General features: G+C 41.7%; 2 protein-coding genes across 4 annotated transcripts in view; one reads left to right on the top strand and one right to left on the bottom strand.

Annotated features, from left to right (window-relative positions):
• NAA15 (N-alpha-acetyltransferase 15, NatA auxiliary subunit) overlaps window positions 1–19,539 on the bottom strand; it is a 38,657-nt gene extending 19,118 nt beyond the window's left edge. Inside the window, exons 1-6 of one of the 2 annotated variants that reach the window (XM_065687438.1) lie at window positions 19,191–19,539; window positions 5,799–5,883; window positions 4,766–4,870; window positions 3,902–4,059; window positions 1,652–1,786; window positions 1,331–1,484 (exon numbers count right to left, since the gene is read on the bottom strand). In XM_065687438.1, the coding sequence (XP_065543510.1) occupies window positions 1,331–1,484; window positions 1,652–1,786; window positions 3,902–4,059; window positions 4,766–4,870; window positions 5,799–5,883; window positions 19,191–19,244 (691 nt within the window). In that variant the 5' untranslated portion in view covers window positions 19,245–19,539. The remainder of the gene's footprint in view (window positions 1–1,330; window positions 1,485–1,651; window positions 1,787–3,901; window positions 4,060–4,765; window positions 4,871–5,798; window positions 5,884–19,190) is intronic. The other variant, XM_065687447.1, reaches the window with a different exon arrangement.
• Window positions 19,540–19,710: 171 nt separating this feature from the next.
• On the top strand, window positions 19,711–24,018 carry NDUFC1 (NADH:ubiquinone oxidoreductase subunit C1). Of its 2 annotated transcripts, XM_065687429.1 has the most exons (4): window positions 19,718–20,042; window positions 20,772–20,875; window positions 23,047–23,129; window positions 23,870–24,018. In XM_065687429.1, coding segments are annotated over exons 1-4 (249 nt in total). In that variant the 5' UTR covers window positions 19,718–19,981; the 3' UTR covers window positions 23,871–24,018. The 2 variants fall into 2 exon arrangements, with proteins under 2 accessions (XP_065543491.1, XP_065543501.1); XM_065687419.1 differs by lacking the exon at window positions 23,870–24,018 and having other exon boundaries at window positions 19,711–20,042; window positions 23,047–23,130.
• The last annotated feature ends 1,606 nt before the right edge of the window (window positions 24,019–25,624 follow it).

The raw sequence follows: 25,624 nt of genomic DNA, 5'->3' as shown, positions 1-25,624 counted from the left end.
GCATTTCAATCATATTTGCGTACACAGTTAAAATTCACAGACAACACTCATTTATTAGCCGTCCTTTCTGTAGTATGCATAGCAGTTAAGTTATACCTAATAATGCAAGAGGAGTTGTGCCCCCCCCCCAAATTAGTCAGTTTACCCAACTGAAAGCTCATTCCTGCAAATATTATTGCCATCCTTTTTATATGGTAACTTGCTAGCAAGCTTTGTGTGTGTTTGGGCTTTTTGTTTATTTGGGTTGGGTTTCTTTGTGTGAAGTCATATTTGAAAATCCTACTTCAGTTCCAGCCTTGGACTTTAATCAAAAAGTTAGGAACACACGGTATGTCAGATAAAAGGTAAGTCATAAACCAACATCCCTTGCCCAAACCAAGACTCCCACTACTACGTCTGAAATATAATCTAGTGATAGCATAATCTCTACACCCATTTCTATTTATATGCAATCCAAATAATGTATTTGGCAACTGCAGAGAGTCACCTGCCATCATTTTCCTTGAGGAGGTACCACACACCTTCCATAATACTCGGTTCCTAGAGATATTTTGCGAGACAGTGAGATTAACCGTTAGCAGGAAAAGGGAGCTAGTCACAACATCTACATGAATAATATTATAAAGTAACAGTATTTTTTCTCTTTGCTTCAAACAATCATTCAAACAGATTCCAATGTGGGCCATGAACAAACAGTACCTTTGACAATCTGGAAGTTTCACAGAAGGACTGTATGAACATCAGACAGAAGAGGAACAAAGCATGCTTTGAAAAAGTGCACATGATAATGAAGCTGTAAGAATGAACTTCTATCACACTGCAATTCCAGCTATGGAATATAAGATACAGTCTTATATTGCTCTGTTATAATAGTATACACTAGGACTATAATAATATAGTAACAGAAGCCTATGTTGGGTTCCAGCTAAAGAGCCTGTTTCCATATACTGCAAGATTGAATGAGTATGATTAAAAGCCTACTTTGCCAAAGACTGTCTCCCTGTCAGGACGACTATCAAAGCTGTAATACAATGGGTACACTATCCAAACAATTTCAGGACATCAATGCAGGATCATCTGTCTGAAATGCTCAGCAGCTCAGTAAGTTTCAGAACAGTGTATCTCTACTCTATTGATGTCTTATGAACCTGGGAGAAGAGTATGGTAAGGACTGAACAGCTGCAAGACAATGAGTCCTTTATCACAGCAGAATTAAATAAATTAGTCTAAACCCAAATCACAGATGACATTCCAAAAGATGGGAAAAGCTTACAGTACAGGCATTCCATTGTATACTAAGCATTGAAATACATCTTTAAAAAGTAATTACCTTTAGTTTCTTCAACAGCCAGTTTATCACAGATCTGCTTTTCATAGGTACAAAGATGCTCCAAGGCTTCTTTATGTAGTCCTGCCTCCCGGAGCACTTGATTTTGATACAGCAGCAGTTCACTGTACTCATAGTCCACTTTATCAGGTGATGTCTACATAAGAAAGGAAGACACATGAAAAAGTTCAGCCTTCTAGAACACACTTGGATTTAATTCATTTGCCTACAGAAACTGCATAAAGTTTTCACATCACTGAAAAAAACAGTTTTATTTTTGGCTTAAGCAGCAATTCATATAGAAATTTCATGGTTTTCTCTTACCTGCTGTGTCTTCCTGAATTCCTCTAAAATTTTTGCTGCCATTTCATAGTCTTCCAGCAGATGGTAAGCAATAGCATAACCAATCCATGATGCTCGCTGTGCAGGTCGAAGCTGTAGCAACTGATACCTTGTTTCCTGCAAAAAAGTAGCTACTCATTTTCCTGACTTTATTCTGATGCTCTGTAGAATCCATTAGGCCATACTCTGTCTTCGGTATTCTAATATTTAATGAATGACACTAAAATTTAGTTTTCTAGCTGCAAATATATTTCTTTTAACCAAAAGAAAGGGTAAGCTTTAAAACACTATGATGGTCTTGACTGAATAAACCCCCCCACACACACAACACATCACATCCAGTTGAGTACTGATGAGTCACACTAACTCTGTCAATGTATGACACACATGCTTTTCCTGTCTTACCACCTATGTACAGAACACAATTAAGTATACTTTGAGTTGCAGAAACATTTACTAAATACTGGCGTTCCAACTTCACCCTGGAAGTACACGTGTATTAATAATTTCAAGTGTTATTAGGCAAAATAGGTCACACAAGTGTACGCCTATTCTTTGGCAAGAAGATAATAACAGCTGGCAGATGCAACAGATTTGCTTGGTATCGTGCTGTTTTAATCTGAGGAAGAAGTTATTACTTGTTTTGTTGCAGACTCCTGAAAGGCATTTCTAAGTAATTTAAAATAAAGGAAAAAAGTTACTAACTAGTAAAAAAGCCCAGTCAGAAGTAGGGCTTAATAAAGAACTAAAACCAGTTACAGCAGTTTAACTAGAACAATGATCACTCAAAATACAATGTAGGACAAGGTGGAAGTTAAAGTGAAGGAAAACAAAGAAATAAAACCTACTCACAACCTTACTTTCAGTTTTGAGAGTAAATTCACACTCTTCAGGAACTAGCATATGATCTGTCAAGAATCAAGGCTTCAAAGCATGTTAACATTTAATCCTTAATGCATTCTATAACCACGTGTTCCTTGTTTGTTTAGCACTTATGCATCTGTATTCACTTTTATCTTGAGGCCAAGACAACACACATTCGCAAATGTATTCTGGCACCTATGCTAAGTTTTGGCTACCTTGTCTCAGCAAGAAGGGCGGCGAATTTCTAAATTACTCATGCGAAAGAACCATCCTAACTCAGGAATACATTCACTGAGAACTTGTGTTAGCTGACAGTTCCACACGGCTCTGAGAACAAAACTTGTTCTTGCCATACTAACATTACCCTAACTTGAACAGGAACTAATCTATGAAGAGACCAACTTATGTGTTCTTAACAGCCACAACTTTAAGTGTACAAGGAAAAACTGGAAAGATGAAAACCTGACAAAATGTCTCTGCTATATGCATGCTAAACAGAAGCTGCTACTTTTTAAGAAATAAAGGTATTTACAAGCTAGGCATCAGCTCACAATTCAGGAAGACAGAAAAACAAAGATCTAACTCCAGTAGAAATAGCATTTATAGAGAAGACAATAGAAAGTTTACTTCTTTACAGAAGCATCACAGCCATGACACTACGACCTTATAATAGTTGGTTAACATGAAAGAACATCTCACATGGCAAATACAAACAATTGAGGCAAGGCAGCAAATAATTTGGTGCTGCAATAACAGGAAAAAAGAGGGTTCTAAACTAAGTTATCAAACTGCGTTCAGCTTTACTGTAAAATAATCATTAAACAATACAGTAAGCTAAACATTTTGGGTATTAAATCAATAAAGAAGAGGAATATTCAAGAGTTCTGATCCACAATCTTACAGCTCAGAGAAAATATACGGAAGTATCTGGACACAAAGGAGCCATCACTAATGTCCAGCATGGGCATGTTTCATGCAGCATCCTTTCTTTATTATCTTTACCTACTGTCATAAGTAAATCAGTGGCAACTGGCTTTAAAGGGGGGATATATGGTAAGATACTATTAAAAAGTAGAAACTCCTTTGCCTGAATAACAGTCATCATCTGAACGCATTGGCTTCTACCTGCAGGAATCCTTACAAGAAAATAATAAAAAGACCAGGAATGTCTACAGCTGGATTATACAGCATTAAAACGAGTAAACAATTCTGCGCTGAGCTGAAAAGACTCATTTAACATGCCACTAAAGCTGCATTCTTTAGAGAAACTGCTCAGTAGCACAATTGCTTTTACTTTCACAAAGCACTGAGGAGCACATAGTTTTAACAATCTGGATCCAACAGTATATATGCAGTATGTATACTTACCCTGTAACCTTCAAGATCCCTCATTTGAATCTGTAGCAGAGAAAGATCTCTCAAGATTTGAAGATTGTCTTTGTCCCATTTCAGTGCATTCCTATAGCATTTGATAGCTTCATCGTACTTCTTGTCTGACCTTTGAAGAAGGCCATAGACGTGCCAACCTGGAAAACTCTTGTTAAGGATTCTACTGAATTTGAGCAGGGAGATTACAGATACAACATGCCAGTGACAGAACAGTTGGTAAAAAGCTGTAAGCTTTTTATAAACAGACACTAGTGTTATCACCATCATTACAATTCTTTTCTTTAGCTGTACGAAGAAAACTGCTTGCAAACTGAAGACAAAGAACTGTTTGCCAGGAATATGTATAGGGTGCATATAATGTGCTAGAAACTGTACTTTTTGCATGAGGTGGGAGGAAATAAAGCCACAGAATCTCTGAAAAGACTATCAGGCTTACTCAAACACATTTTTGAGTAAGGGCTTACATTAGAGAGCTGAAGTGCTTGCACTTCCCACACTCAAAGTATATGGCAACTCATCAATGTAATGGCAACTACTAGTGTTTTTAAAGCAAATGTGTAAATGCATGGTTCAGCCCACCATAAGTTTAGACGTGCAGCTTAACAATTAAAAAAAACGAAAAAACATGTAATGCAAGCCAGAATAATATTTCAGCTAGCTGCAAAGCATCAGCCCTTTTGATAGCTTAGACAAAATATTGTGTGTTGGAAGCAAGCCTTAAATCCTTAACTTCCCATCTGAAACCTGATAGTACTGGTGTTTGTTGCCACTCTATAAATCAAGTAGTTGTAGAAATTAACCCTGCTCCATTCATAAGTGAATGCCCTGTTCCAAAAAGGATGCAGACATGACTCTTCAAGTCATTCCTTAGGCCTCTACGCACAAGTTCATAAGCTTCCTCTTTCTTCCCTAGACAGTTTAATGTTAGACCTTTCATTGCCAAAGTTTCTAAAAAAAAAAAAAAAAAAAAAAATAAAAAAAATTAATGAAATAGGTATCAGTTATTTATTTTCATAGTTTTTAAAGCCTAATACAGCAACTCTAAATATACCATGAATGCAAATTTAAACTCTGTTATCAGCATCAAGGTTTTGCATTCTTTTTTCTCATGGAAAACTATACTGGCAGGTTATTCATGAAAGTATATCACACATGACAATGAACTGCATGCACTACCTCCACCAAAAGTGAAGCAGCATTTTATTTCAAGGCACTAAAAACTGTTCTACAGACATTTTGGAGAGAGATGAGATTTAGTTTTTGGTTTTTTACTGTAAAGTAGCATTATAACTACTCAAGTATTTATCAGCAACATAGACTTCTACACATCCACCCATGCCAAGCTAGTTAGCAAAGGGAAAAAAAACCCACCACATTTCTAGACAGTGAGAAGAAGCTCTTCACTCAGTATTAAGAGCTGACTTAAAATACAGCAAGGGACAAACACCTTTTCCTTCTTTTTACAATAAAACTATTCCTTCAGAAAAAGTAGCAAACTGGAGACAGACAGTGCTGAACATTTCAATCTCTTGCTTTTGTCTTTCACTTCTACATGAGTGACTAACAATTTCCCCTCTAAAGTGACTTAACACATACTTGTATTAAGAAACTTGCACCATGCTAAAATGAACATTAGACTTGCAGAATAATGACAAAGAATAGTAAAGCTAAGAATACTGACTACTGGTAAGACCAGATCTTAAAATTACAAATCTTACCAACAGTAAGTGCTTACCATGGTGAAGGTTTCTGGACACTTTTACTGCTTTATAGGCAAAAGGTTAGTAATAAACTGCTATAAATACAAAGCTTACAAATTACCACTCTATCTTAAAGTATAGGGAAAAGAGACAGCATATGCCATTTGAAAACTTACCTCCATGTTCTGCAAACTTTGGGTTAGAAAGTATCTGTTTACAGAACTTCAGCCCATTTCTATACTGCTTATGCTCATAACACCTCTGTTGAAGAAGAGCAGAGTACATTTATTAAAAACACAGCTAAAGTACTTCCATACTCCCAACATAAAGCACCAATGCAATTAGGGCTTTTAGAAAATGTACTAGTATTTTAATGAACTCTGCTTAATGAGCTTCCTGTGATTACTTTTTTCTGGTGATAGAAAGAATTTTTAGTATGTTTTAGTAAGAACACAAGATTAGATATATAACTGAAGACCACATTATTATACAGCAGTTTCTCAGATAAGATACCAGAGGAAGCAGAAGTACCTAAAGAGATTCAACTTTCCTTTAAAAAGGAAACTTTTTAAAAGCAAACTTTACGTCATAAGGTATCTTTGTAAGCATTCAACTCACTTTGGCTTAATTATCTTTCATAGAAACACATGACACAACCTCTAACAACCGTACAGGCAGGAAAGAAAATTAAGTCATTGGAATCTGGATGTCTCTGAAAGCAACCTCTTACCATCAGTGTGAATATCACACATATTTCACATACACCCAAACTTTTCAAACTGGTATATACTAATGTTATCTTGCCATCCTGGAAATTAAAACATTCTTCTACCATTTTTTTAAATCCATCTCTAGCAATTTGCTTGTGTCTGAGTTTCGTTTCATTATGCAAGGCAACTGCAATGTAAAATGGCATACAGCATGAATGTTTAAAACTAGTTTTAGTTATTTCACTTCAATTAAACCACTCCCTGTGCTAATCTTTTAAACAGAGGAGGAAGAAATAATGTTGCAAACAACAATTCATACACTAAATCACTTAAGAAAATTATAGGAATTACTGTAATACCAATGTTTCGACTTGAATGTAAGAGTACAGAAACATGTTGCTTGAGCAGACCCAAATCCTTTGATAACTAGGAAATCATTCATAACAGGATCTCACCGACTCCGGCTGACCAGTTCTGGTGGCAGGATGGCTGAAAGGAGTGTAAAATTGTTTACAGCCAGCAGTTTTCAAGTCCTCCTGAACACGTTTTGTTCAGGATTCCACATTTCCTCATGCTGCTCCAAATCAACTATGCAAGACCATTCATAAGCACATATGGACACCATTTGTCTTCTAAGCACTCCAATAAAAAAAACAACTCGGTAAAGGCAGAGCCAACAGGTCATCCCATCAAGCAGAAAGTTCTAAAAATAAAACTTCGAAAAGTTACAAGAATGGTATGGAAATGCTTACAAAGAAAATGGTGTATCTATCTTAACATCCCTGCTTTGCATTGCTTTTGCATCACAGAAGGTGCTGTTTAGTGTCCAGCTTTCTCTTCCAAAGCACAGATGGAAACACCAACAATAAATTCAGAGGTGTCAAAACCTGGTATACTCCTAAGTAGGAGTATAGGAGTATTTCTAGGTAAATACAGCTGAGATATCAAGGCTGAAGGCCAAAAGGTATCACAGACTAAGTATCTTTCCCCCATTATCCTGTTGCCACCCTTTGCAGAAAGGGAATCATGGGAGAAAAAGAGGAAGAAGATGCTCAGAGAGAGCCTTCGAAGCAAAATGGACTCAAAGAGGAGTGTATCAACAAAAGAATGACAGAATGGTTTGGATTGGAATGGACCTTCAAAGATCACCTAGTCCAATGTCGCTGCCACAGGCAGAGGTGTCTTTCACTACCTCAGGTTGCTCAAAGCCCTGTTCAACCCTGACTTTGAACACTTCCGAAAGAGAAGTCCCTGTATCACCAAGGACAAGAAAAGTAAGCAGGACACCTGCCTAGCAAAGGAAGATTAAGGGTTAGGTAGGAGGAAATCATAAGAGGCCTTTTTTTTTTTTTATTTAATTATACATGCCTGGTTGTTATTATTCACACCTTCTGGTCATTACCTGCTTTCAAGTAGCTGGCTGAATCACTTCAATCAGCCACTGGTCACAGCTGACAGAAAGCTTACAGGTGACAACACAAGATCAAGCCTTTTTTGTGTGTCTGTGTAAACTGAAATCACCAGTCACAGAGGTTACCACCCAGGCCTCCTCCCTTAAAGTAGAAGAGCCATTTGCTCCCACCTAGGTAGTTGTGAAAGCAGCAAAACCTGCCACTAAAGTGGTGCAGCCACAAGAACTTAAGAACGCATCTCCAGTGTAACTAAGGCACTGTCACAAGCAGAAGGGGTACTCTGGGGTTTTGCAATTTGCTTTTAAGTACAGCTTCTCAGATGTTGGCTATGAACATGAAATCTTATCTCTAAACAGCTCCATTTTACATACTCTAACAACCAGTCTTTCACCTTGAAGTTCAGGGAAAGTCAACCACGATGGTATACATGCTAGAGACAGGAAACATTTGCACATATATTTTTCCCAGTGTAATCAGAACTTATGATGCAGGGTACTTTATAACAGAGTAAATTCATTGAGAATTACAACAAATCCTCCCTTTATGCTGCAGGAAGAAAAAATTTACCAGTTTATACCCATTTACATCTATCGAAAGGTTCTCATCAGCCCGGAGAACACTGGACAGGACCAATAAACCATCAAGAACTGATCACGTACTTTTATAATCTGAATTACCGGATGAAGAACTAACTATAGCTGTTTATATCCCCCAGTAAAGCATCATAGATCTTAATTTTCAGTTGTTTCTAGATCAAGACAAGTTAAAGTAACTTCCTATATACAATTTCTTCAACCTTTCAAATTAATACTTTGAGCCTATTTCATTCTGTTAATGGAAACATTTCAAATTTTATCACTTTATGAGTTTCCTTATTCTATGTATGCATTCCATGTACACATTGTATGTTTTGGCAGTGGAAGAAAGGAAACAAATGATATTGAGGTCATGTTTCATCCTTCTTCAGATAAGAGGTAATTGTTTCATCAAAGTCAGTCCAACAGCATCACTGAGATTCCACTACTTGAAGCCATACATATACTTAATGTACTTCTTCAATTTTGGACTAACAAGCTTAAATAAAGGTGGCAATGAGAAAGAAAGCAGTCAGGAATGCAACATATGCCACCATGGCTGGTACAAACCTTGGTGATTCTGTGGCTTCAAGGAACAGAAATATGAAAGAAAAGCCTTGTAAGAAAAAGGAGACAGTAAATATTCTAAAGGGGAAAGGAAGAATAGAAAGAATAACACAGGGAAAGATGAGTATGAGTAAGACACAGCCCAGGATAGAGAAGAAAATCCTTAAGGGAGTCAGTAGTTTCTTAGCAAGAGGAGAAAAAAGGCCGGTAATAAAAAAAAAAACACAAACAACAGAGAAGCAGCAATGCTGACATCTCAAGTATTCTTGGCACACAAAGATGCAGGCTTGCTGGAAGAAGAAGTGGTCTTCATCTGGGTAGGTTTTTTCCTCTCAGATGAATAGCTTGTATTAGCCACTCCCAGGCCTCCAACCCTTACTTTGGGACAGCTGTTCTGCAGAAGTAACATATTTCTCTGTCTCAGAGATTATTAAAAGAACAGTTCCCTCCTCTAAGCTAAACTCCTGCATATATACATTTCCAAAGCCAGCAGTTGGAGCCTGCTTGTGAAGCTTAATAGACAAGTGCTCCAGCTATGGCTTGTGACATCACACAATGAGAAAACATGAAAGCTAGACTTCTAAAAAGTAAGGTTAAAGTTAAGGTTAATGCTTTAAAAGAAAAGAATCTGACTCTCAATCAGCCTTGAATCTCTACTATGCATTTGCTGCCCTTCAAAGCCTTTCCTTTAATAAGTTTCCTTTAATAAGTTACCAGATCTTTTAAGATATCAAACAAGCTTTTCTATACATGCTGTGGCCAGAAATTCAGCCTACTCCAACACACCAAGATTCTTCATATACCTTTTAACCCATTTTCTGTATTTATAACAAGGAAATGGCACCTGCTTTAATACAATTCTACAAAGAATTAACAAGATGAGGCAGAGTACGACTTCTTCAAAATCATGCAAGAACATAGCAGGTAGAAGAGAATTTGCATTTGCACTGCTCCCCACCCCCAAGTATTTATTCAATGGATCTGAATGCATGGCAATTAGTAGACAGAGACTGACAGTCTCTGAAATTATAAAGAACAGAGCTAGCCCATATTATCAAGAATCCCAAGTCTGAGGTGGAAGGAGGGCTCACGTTATGGTGTCTGCATCCCTAAACTGTTTTTCAGCATCCATGCAGAATCAGTCTTTGGCCAGCAGATGTCTTACACATGGTTCAGCATGCCAAGTGTGAATGAATACCTCTGCATCTCTTCTTTGACGGCTGCCATAAGGTGGAAAGACTTCACTATTTACAGCTTACCTACATGTAGACATCTAACTGCTGGATGGAGTTTGTTTCACCCTCATTCCACTTTTGAATCTTCCCTCTCTAGTGCATCTACTTTCTAAACCTTGTCAGCAAACCTACAGCTAGCGATGAAGACTGACCTGGATTCTTAAGCAACTACCCATATGGTAGTTACTTCAGAAGGGTCATGCTACTGACAACAGCAGAGGGATGACTTCTATGCAAACTTAATTCAGCATTGTTTTCTTTATCTATTGTATATACACATTTTCTTAGAAATTTTACAGCTATAAGTTTGAAATGTACAGAAATAGGCTTTCAAATCGTTTGCTACCTGTAAGAAGGCAGCACATTTTACCTCCGACACATTCCTTCCCTCTCAAAATAGACATTTTAATGGTCAATTACATAAGTTTTCAACTAAAAAGCAAGGATAATAAAGTGAAGCATTTTAATATGCAGGCAAGTATCCCAGCATCAAATACCCAGCACATGGCAGACCAGATTCTGCCATTACATATGAAATATTTTGCACATATTCAGAGAAGTGCAAATCCTCTTTATCAAAAAGCAGTCTTTGTGTTCTACAAGTATTTAATGACTAGATAATTTAATAGCCAATTAAATTTGCTGTTTCTAACACATTTTATAATGACTACACTGCAGATTAAACTGTCCTGTATGTTCAGTAACATCAACGATTAACAACAGCTCAGTGTATAAGTCAGTATAATGCCACGATTTACCATGGGTCTCATTTAGAAGCTTCATAGCACAGTAAATTTACAGTGGCATGACTCAATCTAAGCAAAGAATCACCTAGATCACAATACAGAAAGTGAGAAGCAGCCTTTCTAGCAGGGGCACTTGAGAAGATGCCTATATCCAACCCAGCTGATTCAAGAGCATTTTAAGACCGCTTTACATTAGTTAAAAAGAATCCATCCAGGCTGGATTTTGCAGCTGCTTAAACAGGTGAGAAGCAGACCAGAAAGTATCTCATGGCGAAGCTGAACATACTCATAACATAAAAAAAGCCGTCTTCTGTCTTCTCACCTGGAAACATGGAAAACTAGAGGATTTTCCTCAAGAATAAATACCAAAGCAAAGAAGGTATGCACAGCTTAACTCCTCAAACTCACAAATGGGAGCATTGGGGTGTTATTATTTGCTTTCTTTTTATTCTTACTTGGACCAGTGCAGCTGGTTCTAAGAAGTAGTGGGATGAGAGTAAAAAGGAGGGCAGACCCAGGCATGTGGGATAGGATCATATTCCCAAACATTCTGCCCTTTGAACTAGAATAGTAAGAAAGCAATAGCATGCAATTTCTATTAAAAAGAAAGAATTTTGCAAAGAAAAGTTATGAAGAACTTTACATCATCTTCTAAGATTATGTATTTTCCAAGGTCACACTTTTAACTCAAATTTAAGGCCAATTTTTTAAACCCCCCTATCCGCAAATTAACTGAATTAAAATGAATGCAAGCTCAAGTACTTAAACATAAAAACCCCCACCAAGCAACAGCAAAACAAACCAACCAACCCCAAACTACCACAAACAACCCCACAGGAAGCCACTTTGAACTGATGGTAACTCCATTAAAGCAAGCACCCTAATCCAGTCAATGATGGATTAGCCAAAGAATGTAATTTTCTTCACTGAATGGGTACCAAAATTGTATTTAGCCCCAAGAGACAACAGAGATGGCAAACCTAAGTTTTCATTGTTAGTCCACTGTACTCAGCCTCTCTTCCTCAGGAGATCACATAGCCTGTGTCATCATAAGAGGCAACATATTGCAGACTATTCCCCATCATATACAAGAGTTAACAGACAGGACAACTGACCTACACATGAGCAAAGGCAAGTGTTTTTTTTACTTCCATCTGGAAGTCCTCAGGAGAAAGTCCAGTGGAGAGCAGGCCGCTCTGCCAGAAAAATTCAGGGATTCACACCCTGTTATTCTCTTCCCTGAGGGTTTGTGAGGCTTGAGCAGAATCCAGGTGGACAAATCCTTTCAGATACAGCATGTGCTCCTGAAGGGACTCCGCAGTTTCTCCCAGCAGCAACCATGAATACATACACTTGCAGCATCACATAGCAATGTTGGCAATGACAATGTGGTAAGACCTTTGGCAGCAGGAAGTGCTAGCATACCTGGCCTTAGCTTTCGCTAAGGTGTGCACTTACAATGCATGACATGCATGTCTGCCATTCAGATGCTATCTATTTCTTCCAGCACAGTTCAGATGTAGCACTTAGAAGATAGTAAGTCCAGGCGCTGTGTGGCTCAAAGCTGTTTTCCAGCACAGTTAGTCTCCCTCTACAGCTAGATCAGGTCAAGTCACTAAGGTGCACTAATTCAGGCTAAATAGAGTAAAGAAGATTCTGAAAGCTGGAAGCATTAGGAGCAACTGCTCACCATGAATTAGTGGCTCTTTTGAGCACTAATCATATCAAACAGCTCAACAGCTCTAGGCAAAAGCTTCCACCACACTGATTCGGTTTCATGACAAATATGAGATGTATGAACCTGACAACTGAAAAAAAAAAACCAAAACCCCACACAAACTTTACAGATACATTAATGCTGAAAAACTCTGGGGCAAACTTGCATATTTTCTGTCAAATCAAAACCAATCATCCTCTTCCATTGTTCTGCAGTGTTAACGAATGGAACTGTTCTGTGTAAGAAACAGCTTCAGCAGTTGACTAATTTAAGGAACTAAGAAATCCTCCTCTTACACAGTGACCAATCCCTTCATAACTAGCACTACCTGGCAGAATACAACCAGAGTTAACAGAACAAGTTCAAACCAAAATTAGCTGGGAAGAAGGTAAGAAATATGTTTACATTTTCATTTAATATTAAGGCAGGGAAAAAAAATAATCCATATTATGTCTATGCTTCTGAATTGGCCTCATTCCAGTACTGGGTAAAATCCCTCCGGAAACAATAGCTGATAAATAGCTACAGCTCTTCTAGAAGTAAAACCAAAAATCTGCACACACCAAAGCAAGACTCTTGCAGAAAAATCCATTATTCAACATTAGTTCAGTTGGCCTGTACTTGCTTACTTTAACCTCTCCTTTGGAAGAATTACTGTCAATTTGCCCATGTCAACTAAGATCACTGTCCACTGCCCTGCTCAGGTTTCACCTCTGAATTTAGTATGAAATTAACTGCACCACTTAATGACCATCTGAAAAAACTTAATTCCAATTCCAAGATATGATATGAAAAGGGCTAAAAGACTCGACACAATAGGTTCTTTGGGACTTATACAGATACTTCCACTCAGCTGTATCTCACAATACAGCCCAAGAGGGGCTTGCTGAGGCTACTGGCACTTTCTACTTTTGTAGTAGCATTTACCCTTAGCTTTGAGGTATGCAAAATGTCCTGTAGCACTGACTGACTGCAAAATAGTTAAACGTGGCTAGTAAGATAGGTTGTTCTTCAGTGTTACAAGGTTTGCTAACTGTATCACAGTGTGGTATCACAGAAGCAAACATAAATCCTTGTAGCAAGTCTCGCTGACCTCAGTTTTAAGAGAGGCAGGGAGTAATTGCTCATTTTCTCTAAATCCCCTATCAGCAAAATCATAAGAGACACAACTCCTTATCAGCACTCTTGCTGCACTGATGCAGTGTTGCTGTGAACAAGAGATGTAAACTTGAGATGCCCACAAAGTGCAATCAGCAAAAACTCATTAAGGAAACCTCTGAAGAACAGGAATAAACACAACTTGATCAAATTCTAACCAATATAAAGGGTGGTACCATGTAAGAAGGATTTAATCTACTGCCCCAAATAAGATCAGTTTCAGATTACTACAAAAACCGCTTTGGGTTCAGCTTAGAGTATCTGTAGGCATAACAACTTAGGAGTGGCTATGATCTTACAACGGAGAAGAAATTACGATGTCTTTCTACTAACAAGTCTTTCATTCTCGTAACTGAAACAAATAAGGAACAAAATTATGCTGCTCCTCAGAAATTTATAGCAGGGAATCCTGTTTCTACAATTTCTGACAGCCCCAATGACAACACATGGTCTGATTTGGTGAACAGACTTTAGTAACAGCAGCATTGCTCAAGTGATTCCTTAATGACATCCTAGTCTCAAACAGTAATTCATTTCTTTAGCAAGTTTGAGAAGTATTTCTGAAAAACAAGAACAGTGACTCTGCTTACGGTAGCAGGTCTGTTCTTTACCTCCACTCCAACGTTTCAAGCAAGACACAATTTCTCCCATTACTTTTGGCAAAGCCAAGTGGTGTATGCCTTCTGGCAAAGGCAAAACTAAGTGACTGGCATCTATACAGCCAAGATATAGGAAAAGCCTTGTTAGCAATTCCATGTTTCAGTTGAGATAGTATGTGGTAAAACTCCAGCAGTGAGCATACTTAGTTACTGTACAGTAATGCAAATGCAGGAGTGACTGCATACAAAATGTGCTATTTCACTTGGTTACTGATAAAAGCGAAATTCTGGAAATTGGTCTTTAATCTTGAATCAAGATTACTTAAGTGGAGATTTCCAAGTCTGCCACCTCAGCAACCTTAAAGTCAGCACCTGAACTTCTCTGAGACAGAACATTATTTTTAATGCACTGCTGCTGGGCAAAGCATTAGTGAAGGAGAAGCACAGGTCTGTCTAGTTTGAAAGTGGAGGGACAGGGAGCAGACTCTGGAATGAAGAAACAGGAAGATGTCCCAGCAGGAGGGACTTGGCATATTTACAGCAGAGACACTGAAGAGACGCTGTTCAACAGGCTTTTTTGTTATTAGGAAGGTCCTATACCTTTTAATGGAACACTTGTCAAAGCCAGCATGGAAAGGGAGAAGACCACCAGCTCAAATACCCCCATGTACTGCAGTGTTACTGTAAAAATGACCAAATAAAAATGAAATTCAAACACACACACACACACCCAACCCCGCAACAGAAACCTTGGTTATTGTAATGCCCCACTGGAGGAGAGAGGTTCTGGCCACACCTCATCAAGCCTGCTTAGCACATAAGGTAACTGAGATAGAGATAAAAAATGCATGGCTCTACAGATTTCATGAAGACCACAGATAATCACCACTCTTGAATAAACTGAGGTACTCTGATCTGCATACAGTGCAATATACACAAGCCCAGAAAAGCACGGCATCCAGCACCTTCAGTATGCTACTTCTACAGTATGTATATGAGTATGTATAATCAGTAAAACTATTTAAACAAGGCCTGAACATATTTAGTTCTTCACTTGTCTGTTTGCATCACAAAATACAAGTGTTTCACTTAAACATTTGGGCATTTTTCTCCCTGCTCAAACCATATTCAACTAGAGGATAGCTATAGTGAGAAGTATTTGCACCATCTTACTCTGCCAGAACTTCATGACTCCAACAACATTCTCCTCTGCCGCTTTAAGGAACTGAAAATCTCTTCCACATGATATATGGCAACTCTGAAAGCTTTGTATTTAAATATATTTAAAATGCATTGAAGAAATACTAACTTCCATGTCCAAACAAAAGTTAACTGAACATTGCCTCTGGGATATGTGAAATAAAACTGAATATATTTGATGAATTGTACCCAACCAGACACAGTGGACAAATAACTTCACAAAACGCCAGGAACATTCATCAGTTAGGTTTAATAAAAGAAAAAAAATAAAATAAAAACAAAAAAATAAATCAGCCAATCTTGCTTCCTACAACTAGTTACATACCTGCTGGAAAAAAGAGATAAAAACAGAGTAAACTGCTTTTCCCTTTACTTCAGAGTTCATCCAGCCTCATGGGCACCAAAAGTCAATTTCTCCATTCCTTAGACTCCTCTGTTTGCTAGTCTACCCTTTCCTCTGCCTCCACCTGAACTCTTGAGTGATGTCGGGACTGCCTAGAGATTACGTGTGTACAAAAGAATGGTACAGGCTCAATTAATTTTATATGTTCAAATGGATCAAAAACAAGAAGGGAAAAATGTAGAGATCCACTTTTCTTCTAGCACCTCTGAGCAGAACAGGACTATCTACCTTAATAACAAATAGTTTAAACTTTCTTTTTAATGGAAGCGCGAGTTTAAGCATAATAGTGATCAATAACCCTGTGCGTCTCTCTTTTTTTAATTCAAATTAATCATGCAGATCCCTTTCCCTCTGTACTATAGGACCACTGTAAAATGCTTTCTAAATGGAAAAATGTTTCTATAAGAACTTCCACATACCTGTGAAGTGACTAGAAGAGGTTAGTCTAGTTAGTGTTGCAACACACAAAGGCAAAGTGCACACATTTCTGAACTCAGAATTTGTTAGTTAAATGCAAATGCTGGCTTGCAAGCACATCCTTATGCAAAAGAAATTTACTCATCTTGTAAGATGTTTACTGCAAAACAAACAAACAAAAAAACCCCAAACTCTGAAGGCTAATTAATCCCTTTCACTATGGAAAGCTGGGCAGCTTGGTGTAGACCTTAACATTTAATGACTGTGTTACAGGTATACTTCTTAAAAATAGCAAAGAAATGAGGCCTCAGGAACTTAAAACACACACAAAATCAGCTTGCTTTTTCCATTTTATTCTTCACTTACAAAAACAAAAGGCTGTTACCTACTTAATTCCTGTGTTTAGTCCTACCTCCATGAAAATCTAAATGTGAATGGTTTTATATTTCTGTTAACAGTCTATGTAGCAGTAATTATCTGTTTGAAGCGTAATGCATCCTTTCAACAGCACTTGGCCTGCTTACCAAAGCATATGCTGGGAAAAAAAAAGTAAATCTCACTCAAGCCTGCTCAAACAGAATGACTCCAGGGTCTGCCGAAGCCAGGAGACAGCATGGGCTGACCCAGGCCCAAATAATCAGACTCCCCTGTTAGCAGGTCCAGGGCTCAGAGGTCCTACCAGGGAGCCAGCTGCCCAGCAAGACCCAAGCTCCTGTTGCTGCTGCTGTTCAGCTACCAGTGGGTCAGAGGTGGCAGAGGATACGGCATAATGAAGGGTTACAGACTCCTGAAAAGAAGGTGTAGACAGAGGAGAGACTGCAGGAAGAAAGAGGTGGAGTGAAGGCACAGGAGTACAGCAGTAATGTTTCTTTGGACTTGCGATGATAAATGCGACTTCCTAAAAGACATCTCAAGTCAAAGAGGTAATCAAAACTTCACAAAGGTGGGTCATTATCCGTAACAAGGCAGACAAGTAGTTCATTACGCAAATTTTCAGTGTGATGAAAACCAGCTTCAAGCTTTTCCTATTCACCACGTGTTACAGAAGTGCCTAATCACAAGGCAGTCTTAATACTAGGTTACATGTCACAGGCGCATCCCTGCAAGATACAGGAAAACCCCAAAATGCCAGAATAACTTTTAGCCTACCCAGTACCTGAAACTTCTGTATTTTTGTTAAAGACTTTCAGCTTAAAAAAAAAAAATAAATAAAAAAAAAAAATAAATGCCAGCATTAAAATTGCTTTAGTCTACAGAAATCTGCCTGGAGTGGAGTACACCTTTCTTTCCTCTGACCTGAAACAAATTGAGAACCTCCATTCAACTCACATGTGCTGAGCCAGCACTTTCTCCAAACAAACTTACTCTTCCGTTTTTCCTGCTCTCCACGCAAATAATCAGACAGACGTGCACCAAGCTCAGGAAGAAAACCCCAAACCAAACCCCAAACCAGTCAGTTTTAAACACAGACAGGCTCCTTGATGCAGTCAGACTTGTAACCACACAAGCCATCCTCACTAGAAAGATGGGTGAGTGAGCAACAAGGCTATTACGTCCCCAGCTCATAACACATCAAAAATTACACTTAGTACAAAGCCGTATCAACTGCCAAGCAGGACTGGATCTTTCAAAGTAGTAATAAGCTTTACAGTTCATTGCACCTACTTTTTAACCCTAATTGAAGCTGCATGTCTCGTGATGAGATGCTTGTACCTGAGGATTTCTAGTTTTACAGATTTATTTCATTTTCACAAAAATATTTTGAAAAGAAAAAGGAACAGAAGATTACACACATCCCCCAAAAAAAGTTTACAGAGCTTTAAGAGTGCTGCTACTCCTAGAGGACTAAAGTCCTCATGTTACTTCTGATCTCTGGAAGGATCCAAGATAGTAGCCTAAGCCTCTCTGAAAGAAAACGTGATATTTTTAGATAAAACTGATTCTTTTTCTGAGAAAAAACAATGCAGCGCTTGACCCAGATAACAGACTCTCGTAGATAAATCCACTGAAGTTACTCACTAATGTAATTCTGTCGTTTTCAACTCACCCCAAGCTCTCAGAAACACAAGGCCTATGCAACACTGCATCAAAACTGAAACAAGTTCCTTAAGATCTAACTCAGTTGTGCACGCTTTGGTGGCGTTTGGGCTGTAAACTATATTAATCTCATCTAAAAAAAAGGTTTATTGCCTAAATTCCACTGCAGCTTCTTTCATCGGTATGCCGGTTGCCGCCCAAAAAAATCGACTGACACACTTCTAACAGGAGTTCGCTATAAGGTGGACTTAAAGACTTCAAAACCTCCATCCTTCTCCACTTCCTCCTTTGAAAACCATCTTCCCCACCGACCAACAAATCTGGTTACTGTCTACGGAAAAAACCTGAGCTGCAAAAACAAAGAAGAGAGAATCGCCGGGGAGAAGGGCTCGGCCGAGCGCCCGTAAACAGCGAGCCGATGAATGGAGCACCCGCCAGGGTGTTTTCACCTCGCCGCGGCCAGCGCTGGGGGCCGGAGCAGGGCTTCGCGTTCAGGGCCCGCGGCGACGGGCACGGGCTCGAGGGGGCGAGCGGCGAGGCCCGGGCGCCCCCAGCGCTCCTCGGACGCCGCGGGGGCCTCGCCCGGGCGGGACGTGCCGCGAGTGACAGGCGCCCCTCAGCCCGGCCTGCCCCGGCAGGAAAAAGCCATTGGCCGGGGCGCCGCCAGCGCCGGGGCGGCGGCACCTGAGCTCCGCTCCCCACCAGCCCCCGGGCAGCGGCCGCCGCTGCTTCCCCTCCGCCGTCCCACGGGGCCCGCCGGGCCGAGCGCGGGCCTGCCGCCCCACCACTCACCAGGATGCGCTTGAAGAGCGCGTTCTCCTTGGGCGGCAAGCTCACCGACGGCATCCTCACCGCCGCTGGCTCGAGCGCCGCCGAAGGGCTCCGGGGGGAAGGGTGGGGGGTGGGCGACCGGGCTGCGTCCCGTCCCCGCTGCTCGTTCGCCGCTGCCGGGAGCCTCCCCGCCTAAGTCCGTCTACTACCGCCGCCTCCCCGCCCCCCGCCCACCCTCCCTCCCACAAACCACGGTGCTCTCGCCGGCCGCGGGCCCGGCCTCTCCCGGCCGCCGTCTGCGCGCCGGGCTGCCCCGCGCCGAGCCCCGGGCGGCGGCTCACGTGGTAACTAAGCAGGCCGGAGAGAGGCGCCGCCAAAATGGCCACCGCCGACGGCTTCCCCAGCCGGGTCACGGCAGACCGCGCGCATGCGCCGCGACCCCACGCAGCCAGAGGGCCCGCCCTCGCCCCCGACAGGTGGGACCGGACGGGGTGGGCGGGCACGGGCGTACCGCGGCCCGCCCGCTGAGTCAGGGCCGGGCCCCGCGGCGGGGCCGCCCTGCGTGCCGCAGCCCGCCGCCGGAGCGGGTACTTGGGGCGGCCACCGGCTCGCCCCGAGGGAGTCTCGCACGGGGCCGGGCTGACGGGCAGCGCACTCTCGCTGCCGTCGGCAAGTGCGGTTACGGGCGGGGGGAGAGGGCGGGGTTGCGCAGCGGGCCTCGTGCCGGGAAGCGCGTCCGCTCTCCGCGCCCGGGAGAGAGGCGAGGCAGGGCAGGGCAGTCCCTCCCCCGCGGGCGGAGCCGAGCAGACAAGATGGCGGTGGCATTGAGGGCGCAGAAAGCTTTGAGGTTGGCGGCCGGAACGCCAACTCTGGGTGAGCGGCCGTAGGGCACAGCGGGGCTATCGTCGGGACTCGGAGTAGTAGGGAACCCGCTTTGGTTTGGGGGAATAGGAGCTTGTTCTGTGTTCCGGGAGCTCGGAGCGTGAGGGAGCTGCAGCAGTGCTCCGCGGCCTGCCCGCTGACCCGGGTGCTGTGGGAGGTTGGCCGCCTGCGGGGTGCCAGCGGCGTGCCCGTTAGCTGGAGTGCTTTTTGCGTTGTGGCTGGAGTTACAGCAAGCTGCTGTGGCAGTTTTCTTCTGTGTATTTTAATCCAAACCAGCTAGTAGTGTATTGTGGGGTTCTTTTCCAGTGTTGAGCTGGAGCTGTTTATGGCCAGGAGTGACCCGCTGTTCTCTGTGGATGTGGTGCTGGCACTCCTCAGGCAGGCAGTGCTGGCGCTGCCCTCGGGGAGGGCGGTCATGGAAGCTTTGGGGTCAGCAAGAGGTGACCAGCAAAAGGATGGGGTCGGAAAGGAAGGAACGCACTGCTTTGAACTGTTAGTAGAGCCTCATCCCCTTTTAGTTCAGGGAGCACATGCTGTAGTGTATCTACACGCGAGTGAGTTGTAATGCTGTTACGGTGACCACTTGTATGTGATAATTGCATTTATTTCAGCTTTTTGTAGTCTGTGGGGTTTTTTTTCTCCTGATTGTTTGAGTGTCAGCAGTTGACTTGGTAATCTAAGCCTGAGAAATACTAATGTGTTTGTAATCTGCCGTTTTAGCTTTTACTCGTTCTGCATTTGTTGCAAGAAAACGTAATTATGACCAACCAAACTGGCTTGGAGTTGGCTTGGCTTTTGGCACCAGTGCTGCCTTGTGGGCTTATGTAAGTGGTTTTGTTTGGTTTTATTGAACTTTATGTGGTTTTGAACTATTCCCAAACCATACTGATCTGAAGGTAATGACTGCAGCCTACTCGGTTGATTGGGGTAATGGGTGTTTATAGCAGGTGTCAAGATTGAAGCATTATTAATTAAGTTTTCCCAAACTATGTTGTGCTTTTCTTCGTGAACGTGAACAGGTTGTTAAGCTTTTCTCTGTTGCAAACTTAAAACATCTGCAGCAGAAGAATTTATTCCTCAGGTCTATTGGCTTAAGGCTTTAACATTATTTTCCCCAATGGATCTTGAAAAGAAAAACAAGGGAAGAAAAAAAACTAGGGGTGTGCCTAAGTGAAGTTGTGTTTCTGAGCATAATGTAAATGTAAGATGTTCCCTGTTTCAGAGAACTCATAGGCTCGATGCTCATAAAGCAAGCGGGGGATGGTAGGTTTCGTGAAGAAATGTTCAGGATAAGCAGCACTCCCATGATGACAACACTTTTCAGGGTGTGTGTGAGGTCCCTTTGTTTTTTTTCCCATTTTTGGGGTGGTGGTGGATTGATTGACAGTAGGAACCTTCCCCCCACTCTCAGTTGGCCAGCAGAAAATGCTTGAGAAAGCTGCAGAAAAAAATGCCTTGCTGGACAATTGATAGTTTACAGATAGAATCATAGAATAGTTAGGGTTGGAAAGGACCTTAAGATCATCTAGTTCCAACCCCCCTGCCATGGGCACTGACACCTCACACTAAACCATGTCATGCAAGGCTTCGTCCAACCTGGCCTTGAACTCTGCCAGGGATGGAGCATTCACAACTTCCCTGGGCAACCCATTCCAGTGCCTCACCACCCTAACAGGAAAGAATTTCCTCCTTATATCCAACCTAAACTTCCCCTGTTTAAGTTTTAACCCGTTACCCCTTGTCCTGTCACTACAGTCCCTGATGAAGAGTCCCTCCCCAGCATCCCTATAGGCCCCCTTCAGGTACTGGAAGGCTGCTATGAGGTCTCCACGCAGCCTTCTCTTCTCCAGGCTGAACAGCCCCAACTTCCTCAGCCTGTCTTCATACGGGAGGTGCTCCAGTCCCCTGATCATCCTCGTGGCCCTCCTCTGGACTTGTTCCAGCAGTTCCATGTCCTTTTTATGTTGAGGACACCAGAACTGCACACAATACTCCAGGTGAGGTCTCACAAGAGCAGAGTAGAGGGGCAGGATCACCTCCTTCGACCTGCTGGTCACGCTCCTTTTGATGCAGCCCAGGATACGGTTGGCTTTCTGGGCTGTGAGCGCACACTGAAGCCGGCTCATGTTCATTTTCTCATCGACCAGCACCCCCAAGTCCTTCTCCACAGGGCTGCTCTGAATCTCTTCTTTGCCCAATCTGTAGCTGTGCCTGGGATTCCTCTGACCCAGGTGTAGGACCTTGCACTTGTCATGGTTGAACTTCATAAGGTTGGCATCAGCCCACCTCACAAGCGTGTCGAGGACCCTCTGGATGGCATTCCTTCCCTGCAGCATATCAACCAGACCACACAGCTTGGTGTCGTCAGCAAACTTGCTGAGGGCGCACTCAATCTCACTGTCCGTGTCAGCGACGAAGATGTTAAACAAGACCAATCCCAACACCGATCCCTGAGAGACACCACTCATTACTGGTCTCCAGCTGGACATTGAGCCATTGACCACAACTCTTTGCATGTGGCCATCCAGCCAGTTCTTTATCCAGCGAGTGGTCCATCCATCAAATTGATGTCTCTCCAATTTAGAGACAAGGATGTCGTGTGGGACAGTGTCAAACGCTTTGCACAAGTCCAGGTAGATGACATCAACTGCTCTACACTTGTCCATCAGTTCTGTAGCCCCCTCACAGAAGTCCACCAAATGGGTCAGGCAGGATTTCCCCTTAGTGAAGCCATGCTGGCTGTCACCAAGCACCTTGTTGTTTTTCATGTGCCTTAGCATGCCTTCCAGGAGAATGTTCCCCAAGATATTGCCAGGCACAGAGGTGAGACTGACTGGTCTGTAATTCCCTGGGTCTTCCATTTTCCCCTTTTCCCCCATTTACTCTGTATTGTTCTAGTTACATATTGGTTTGTATTCTGATAATAGCAGTTTTATGTGCTGTAGAAATATTTTTCTGTTGTCCTGGATGTTTATCATATACTGCTGTTTTATAGCTTTTCAAGCAACATAATGATGATGTAATGGAATATGAAAGAAGAAAACGAGAGAGAGAACATAAGTGTACAGGTTGCTCCTAGTAAGTGTATACCTACAGATGCTTTTGACTTAGCTGAATGTAAATTATGCAGATCTTTGACTTGGGTTTGCAATCAGATACTGGACTGGCTTGTCTTCCTCCCTTATTTTCCTTAATATTTTGCATCTTGGCTTTTGCTATTCATCTAAACTTATTCCCAGTTTTAAAGTGATAAGGTGAGTGATCCATATTTTCATATATCCTTTTATGTGCATATTCACTGCCAAGTGTCTTGGACATGCAGACTTTTGGAAAATAACACATCTCTTACAGTGTCTGTAATAAAGTTAGGTTGCAAGGAGAATACCTTATAAATGCTTTAGTGGCAAGGTGATCAAATGCACTAAGAATACCTTGTCTTTGTCTCCTTTGTTATTTTAACAGGTCTACAGTGGGAAACATTTTTTGTTTCACTTATATATTGTGCATAAGAATGATATAAAGTCAATGCTGCAGACTTGTGCTACAGTGCAAGTTGTGTGTGGTCACTGCCCTTTTGATATAAAAAAGTTGTATTTCTGCCAGCTAAAATGTCTGTTGGGGATTGTGGCTTCAGGGCAATTAATATGCCACAAAAGGATTGCTATTAGTAAGAATAGGAAAACTTGTAGTGGTGTAGTTATTTTTCCCATAATCATTCCTCTCCAGCTAAAAATGCAGTATGTTGTGAGGTGTTTCTGACAATATCCATTGTGTCTATTTTTCTTGTTGCTAAGATTTTTTTCCTCCCTCTTTCTTAGGCTGACGGTATGATCAGTAAGAAGCAACACGCTCGCCACTTGTCCTGCAAATATGTGAGAGCAGCAGAAGTACAAAGTATCTAAATACTTACATGTTCATACATTTCATGTGCAGAATTATGAAATAAAGTATAAAATATGAAAGAAAATTATGAAGACTTTTCTTGCCATTTATATTTCATTCTGCTGGTCTTGAAATGGTTTTATGTGGCATTTCTCTTCCATAGTTTATCATTGTTCTTTTCAAAACTCTTTGGAAGGTATTCTACATTAGACATTGGCTCAGAAGGAAGCTCAGCAAGTATTCAAGAAGCTACGTACACCCTTGTCCTGCCAGCATTTTCGTTGCTAAATTTATAAAGTAAGAGATAAATGCCATTCTTATATTTGCTTATGGGAAACCTGATAAAAATGATCTGTACAAAAGCCAAAATATGCATTTGTTACTTTGTGCATCAGCTTTCAACTCAGATCTTGACTAGGTAGGCTTTCAAAGCTAGACCTAGTGACTTACAGATGCCTTAACCAACATTACACATCTGTTTGCAAGCTTGGTCTGGTTCCTTGAGTGCTGCTGCTCTTCAGTTCTTTGTGGTCTGAATTGATTTTAATTATTTTTAATTCTCTTCCCCTGGAGCAGAGATGAAGCTGTGTCAGAGGACAAAAATTGGAGGTGCCCAGGCTTTAAATTCTCTGTATCTTTATCCTTTTTAGGAAGTTTGCTTTGCTTTTGCTACTGCTTGCAAAGCTGAAATGTATTCTGTATTTTCAGAAGGTGAGGACAAGAGTGCAGTCTGAATCGTGGAGGCTGTTTATTTGACCCCTCAGTCTGTCCCTCTGTTCAAGAAGGACAGGGAATTGCTTGAAGGAGTCCAGCGCAGAGCCACAAAGATGATTAAGGGAGTGGAACATCTCCCTTATGAGGAGAGGCTGAGGGAGCTGGGTCTCTTTAGCTTGGAGAAGAGGAGACTGAGGGGTGACCTCATCAATGTTTACAAATATGTGAAGGGTAGGTGTCAGGATGATGGAGCTAGGCTTTTTTCAGTGATATCCAGTGATAGGACAAGGGGCAATGGGTGTAAACTGGAACATAGGAAGTTCCACGTTAACATCAGGAAGAACTTCTTTACTGTAAGAGTGACAGAGCACTGGAACAGGCTGCCCAGGGGGGTTGTGGAGTCTCCTACACTGGAGATATTCAAGGCCCGCCTGGACAAGTTCCTGTGTGATGTACTGTAGGTTACCCTGCTCTTGCAGGGGGGTTGGACTAGATGATCTTTTTAGGTCCCTTCCAACCCTTGGGATTCTGTGATTCTGTGATTCCTCAGAGGTTGTTACACACATTTTCTTGGGCACAACAGCTTTTCTGTCTTGCTGCTTTCAGGCTTGTTGCAGATGGAGCTGTGTCCTCCTACTCTCCAAGGACTTGCTCCTTGGAGAAGTGGTAGTTGGCAGTTGAGATGGTGGTGTTCTGTGCAGTGCCTTGTCCAGGGTTCATGCCCTGTGTGGCAGAGGAGAGGCTTGTGTTTCCTGCTCTTTTTTTGGAGTTGCTCATGGCCTGAAAGGTGCCCAGAGCCTCTTTGGTGAGACTGCAGAGCGGCTGTTGGTTGCCAGTGTGAGTGCTGCCTTCTGAATGCTTGAGCTGTCTCTTCGTGCATCAAGGTCAGTCAAGGACAAAGGACAAAAAAGGGGATAATGACAAGCGGCAGGGTATGGCATCAGAAAATCATTGAGGGACCATCAGAGTAGTGTGTA

Source organism: Lathamus discolor, chromosome 1 (assembly GCF_037157495.1).
Source record: "Lathamus discolor isolate bLatDis1 chromosome 1, bLatDis1.hap1, whole genome shotgun sequence".
Lineage (NCBI taxonomy): Eukaryota > Metazoa > Chordata > Aves > Psittaciformes > Psittacidae > Lathamus > Lathamus discolor.
Note: the sequence above shows the minus strand (reverse complement) of the source record. Positions and strands in the feature narration are given on the sequence as shown.

Excerpts from the sequence above, each read along its gene's own strand:
- NDUFC1 (XM_065687429.1), top strand. The coding sequence starts at position 19,982 with ATGGCGGTGGCATTGAGGGCGCAGAAAGCTTTGAGGTTGGCGGCCGGA. Across the intron at positions 20,043-20,771 it reads GGCCGGAACGCCAACTCTGG|CTTTTACTCGTTCTGCATTT; the intron begins GTGAGCGGCCGT and ends CTGCCGTTTTAG. Across the intron at positions 20,876-23,046 it reads GTGCTGCCTTGTGGGCTTAT|CTTTTCAAGCAACATAATGA; the intron begins GTAAGTGGTTTT and ends GCTGTTTTATAG.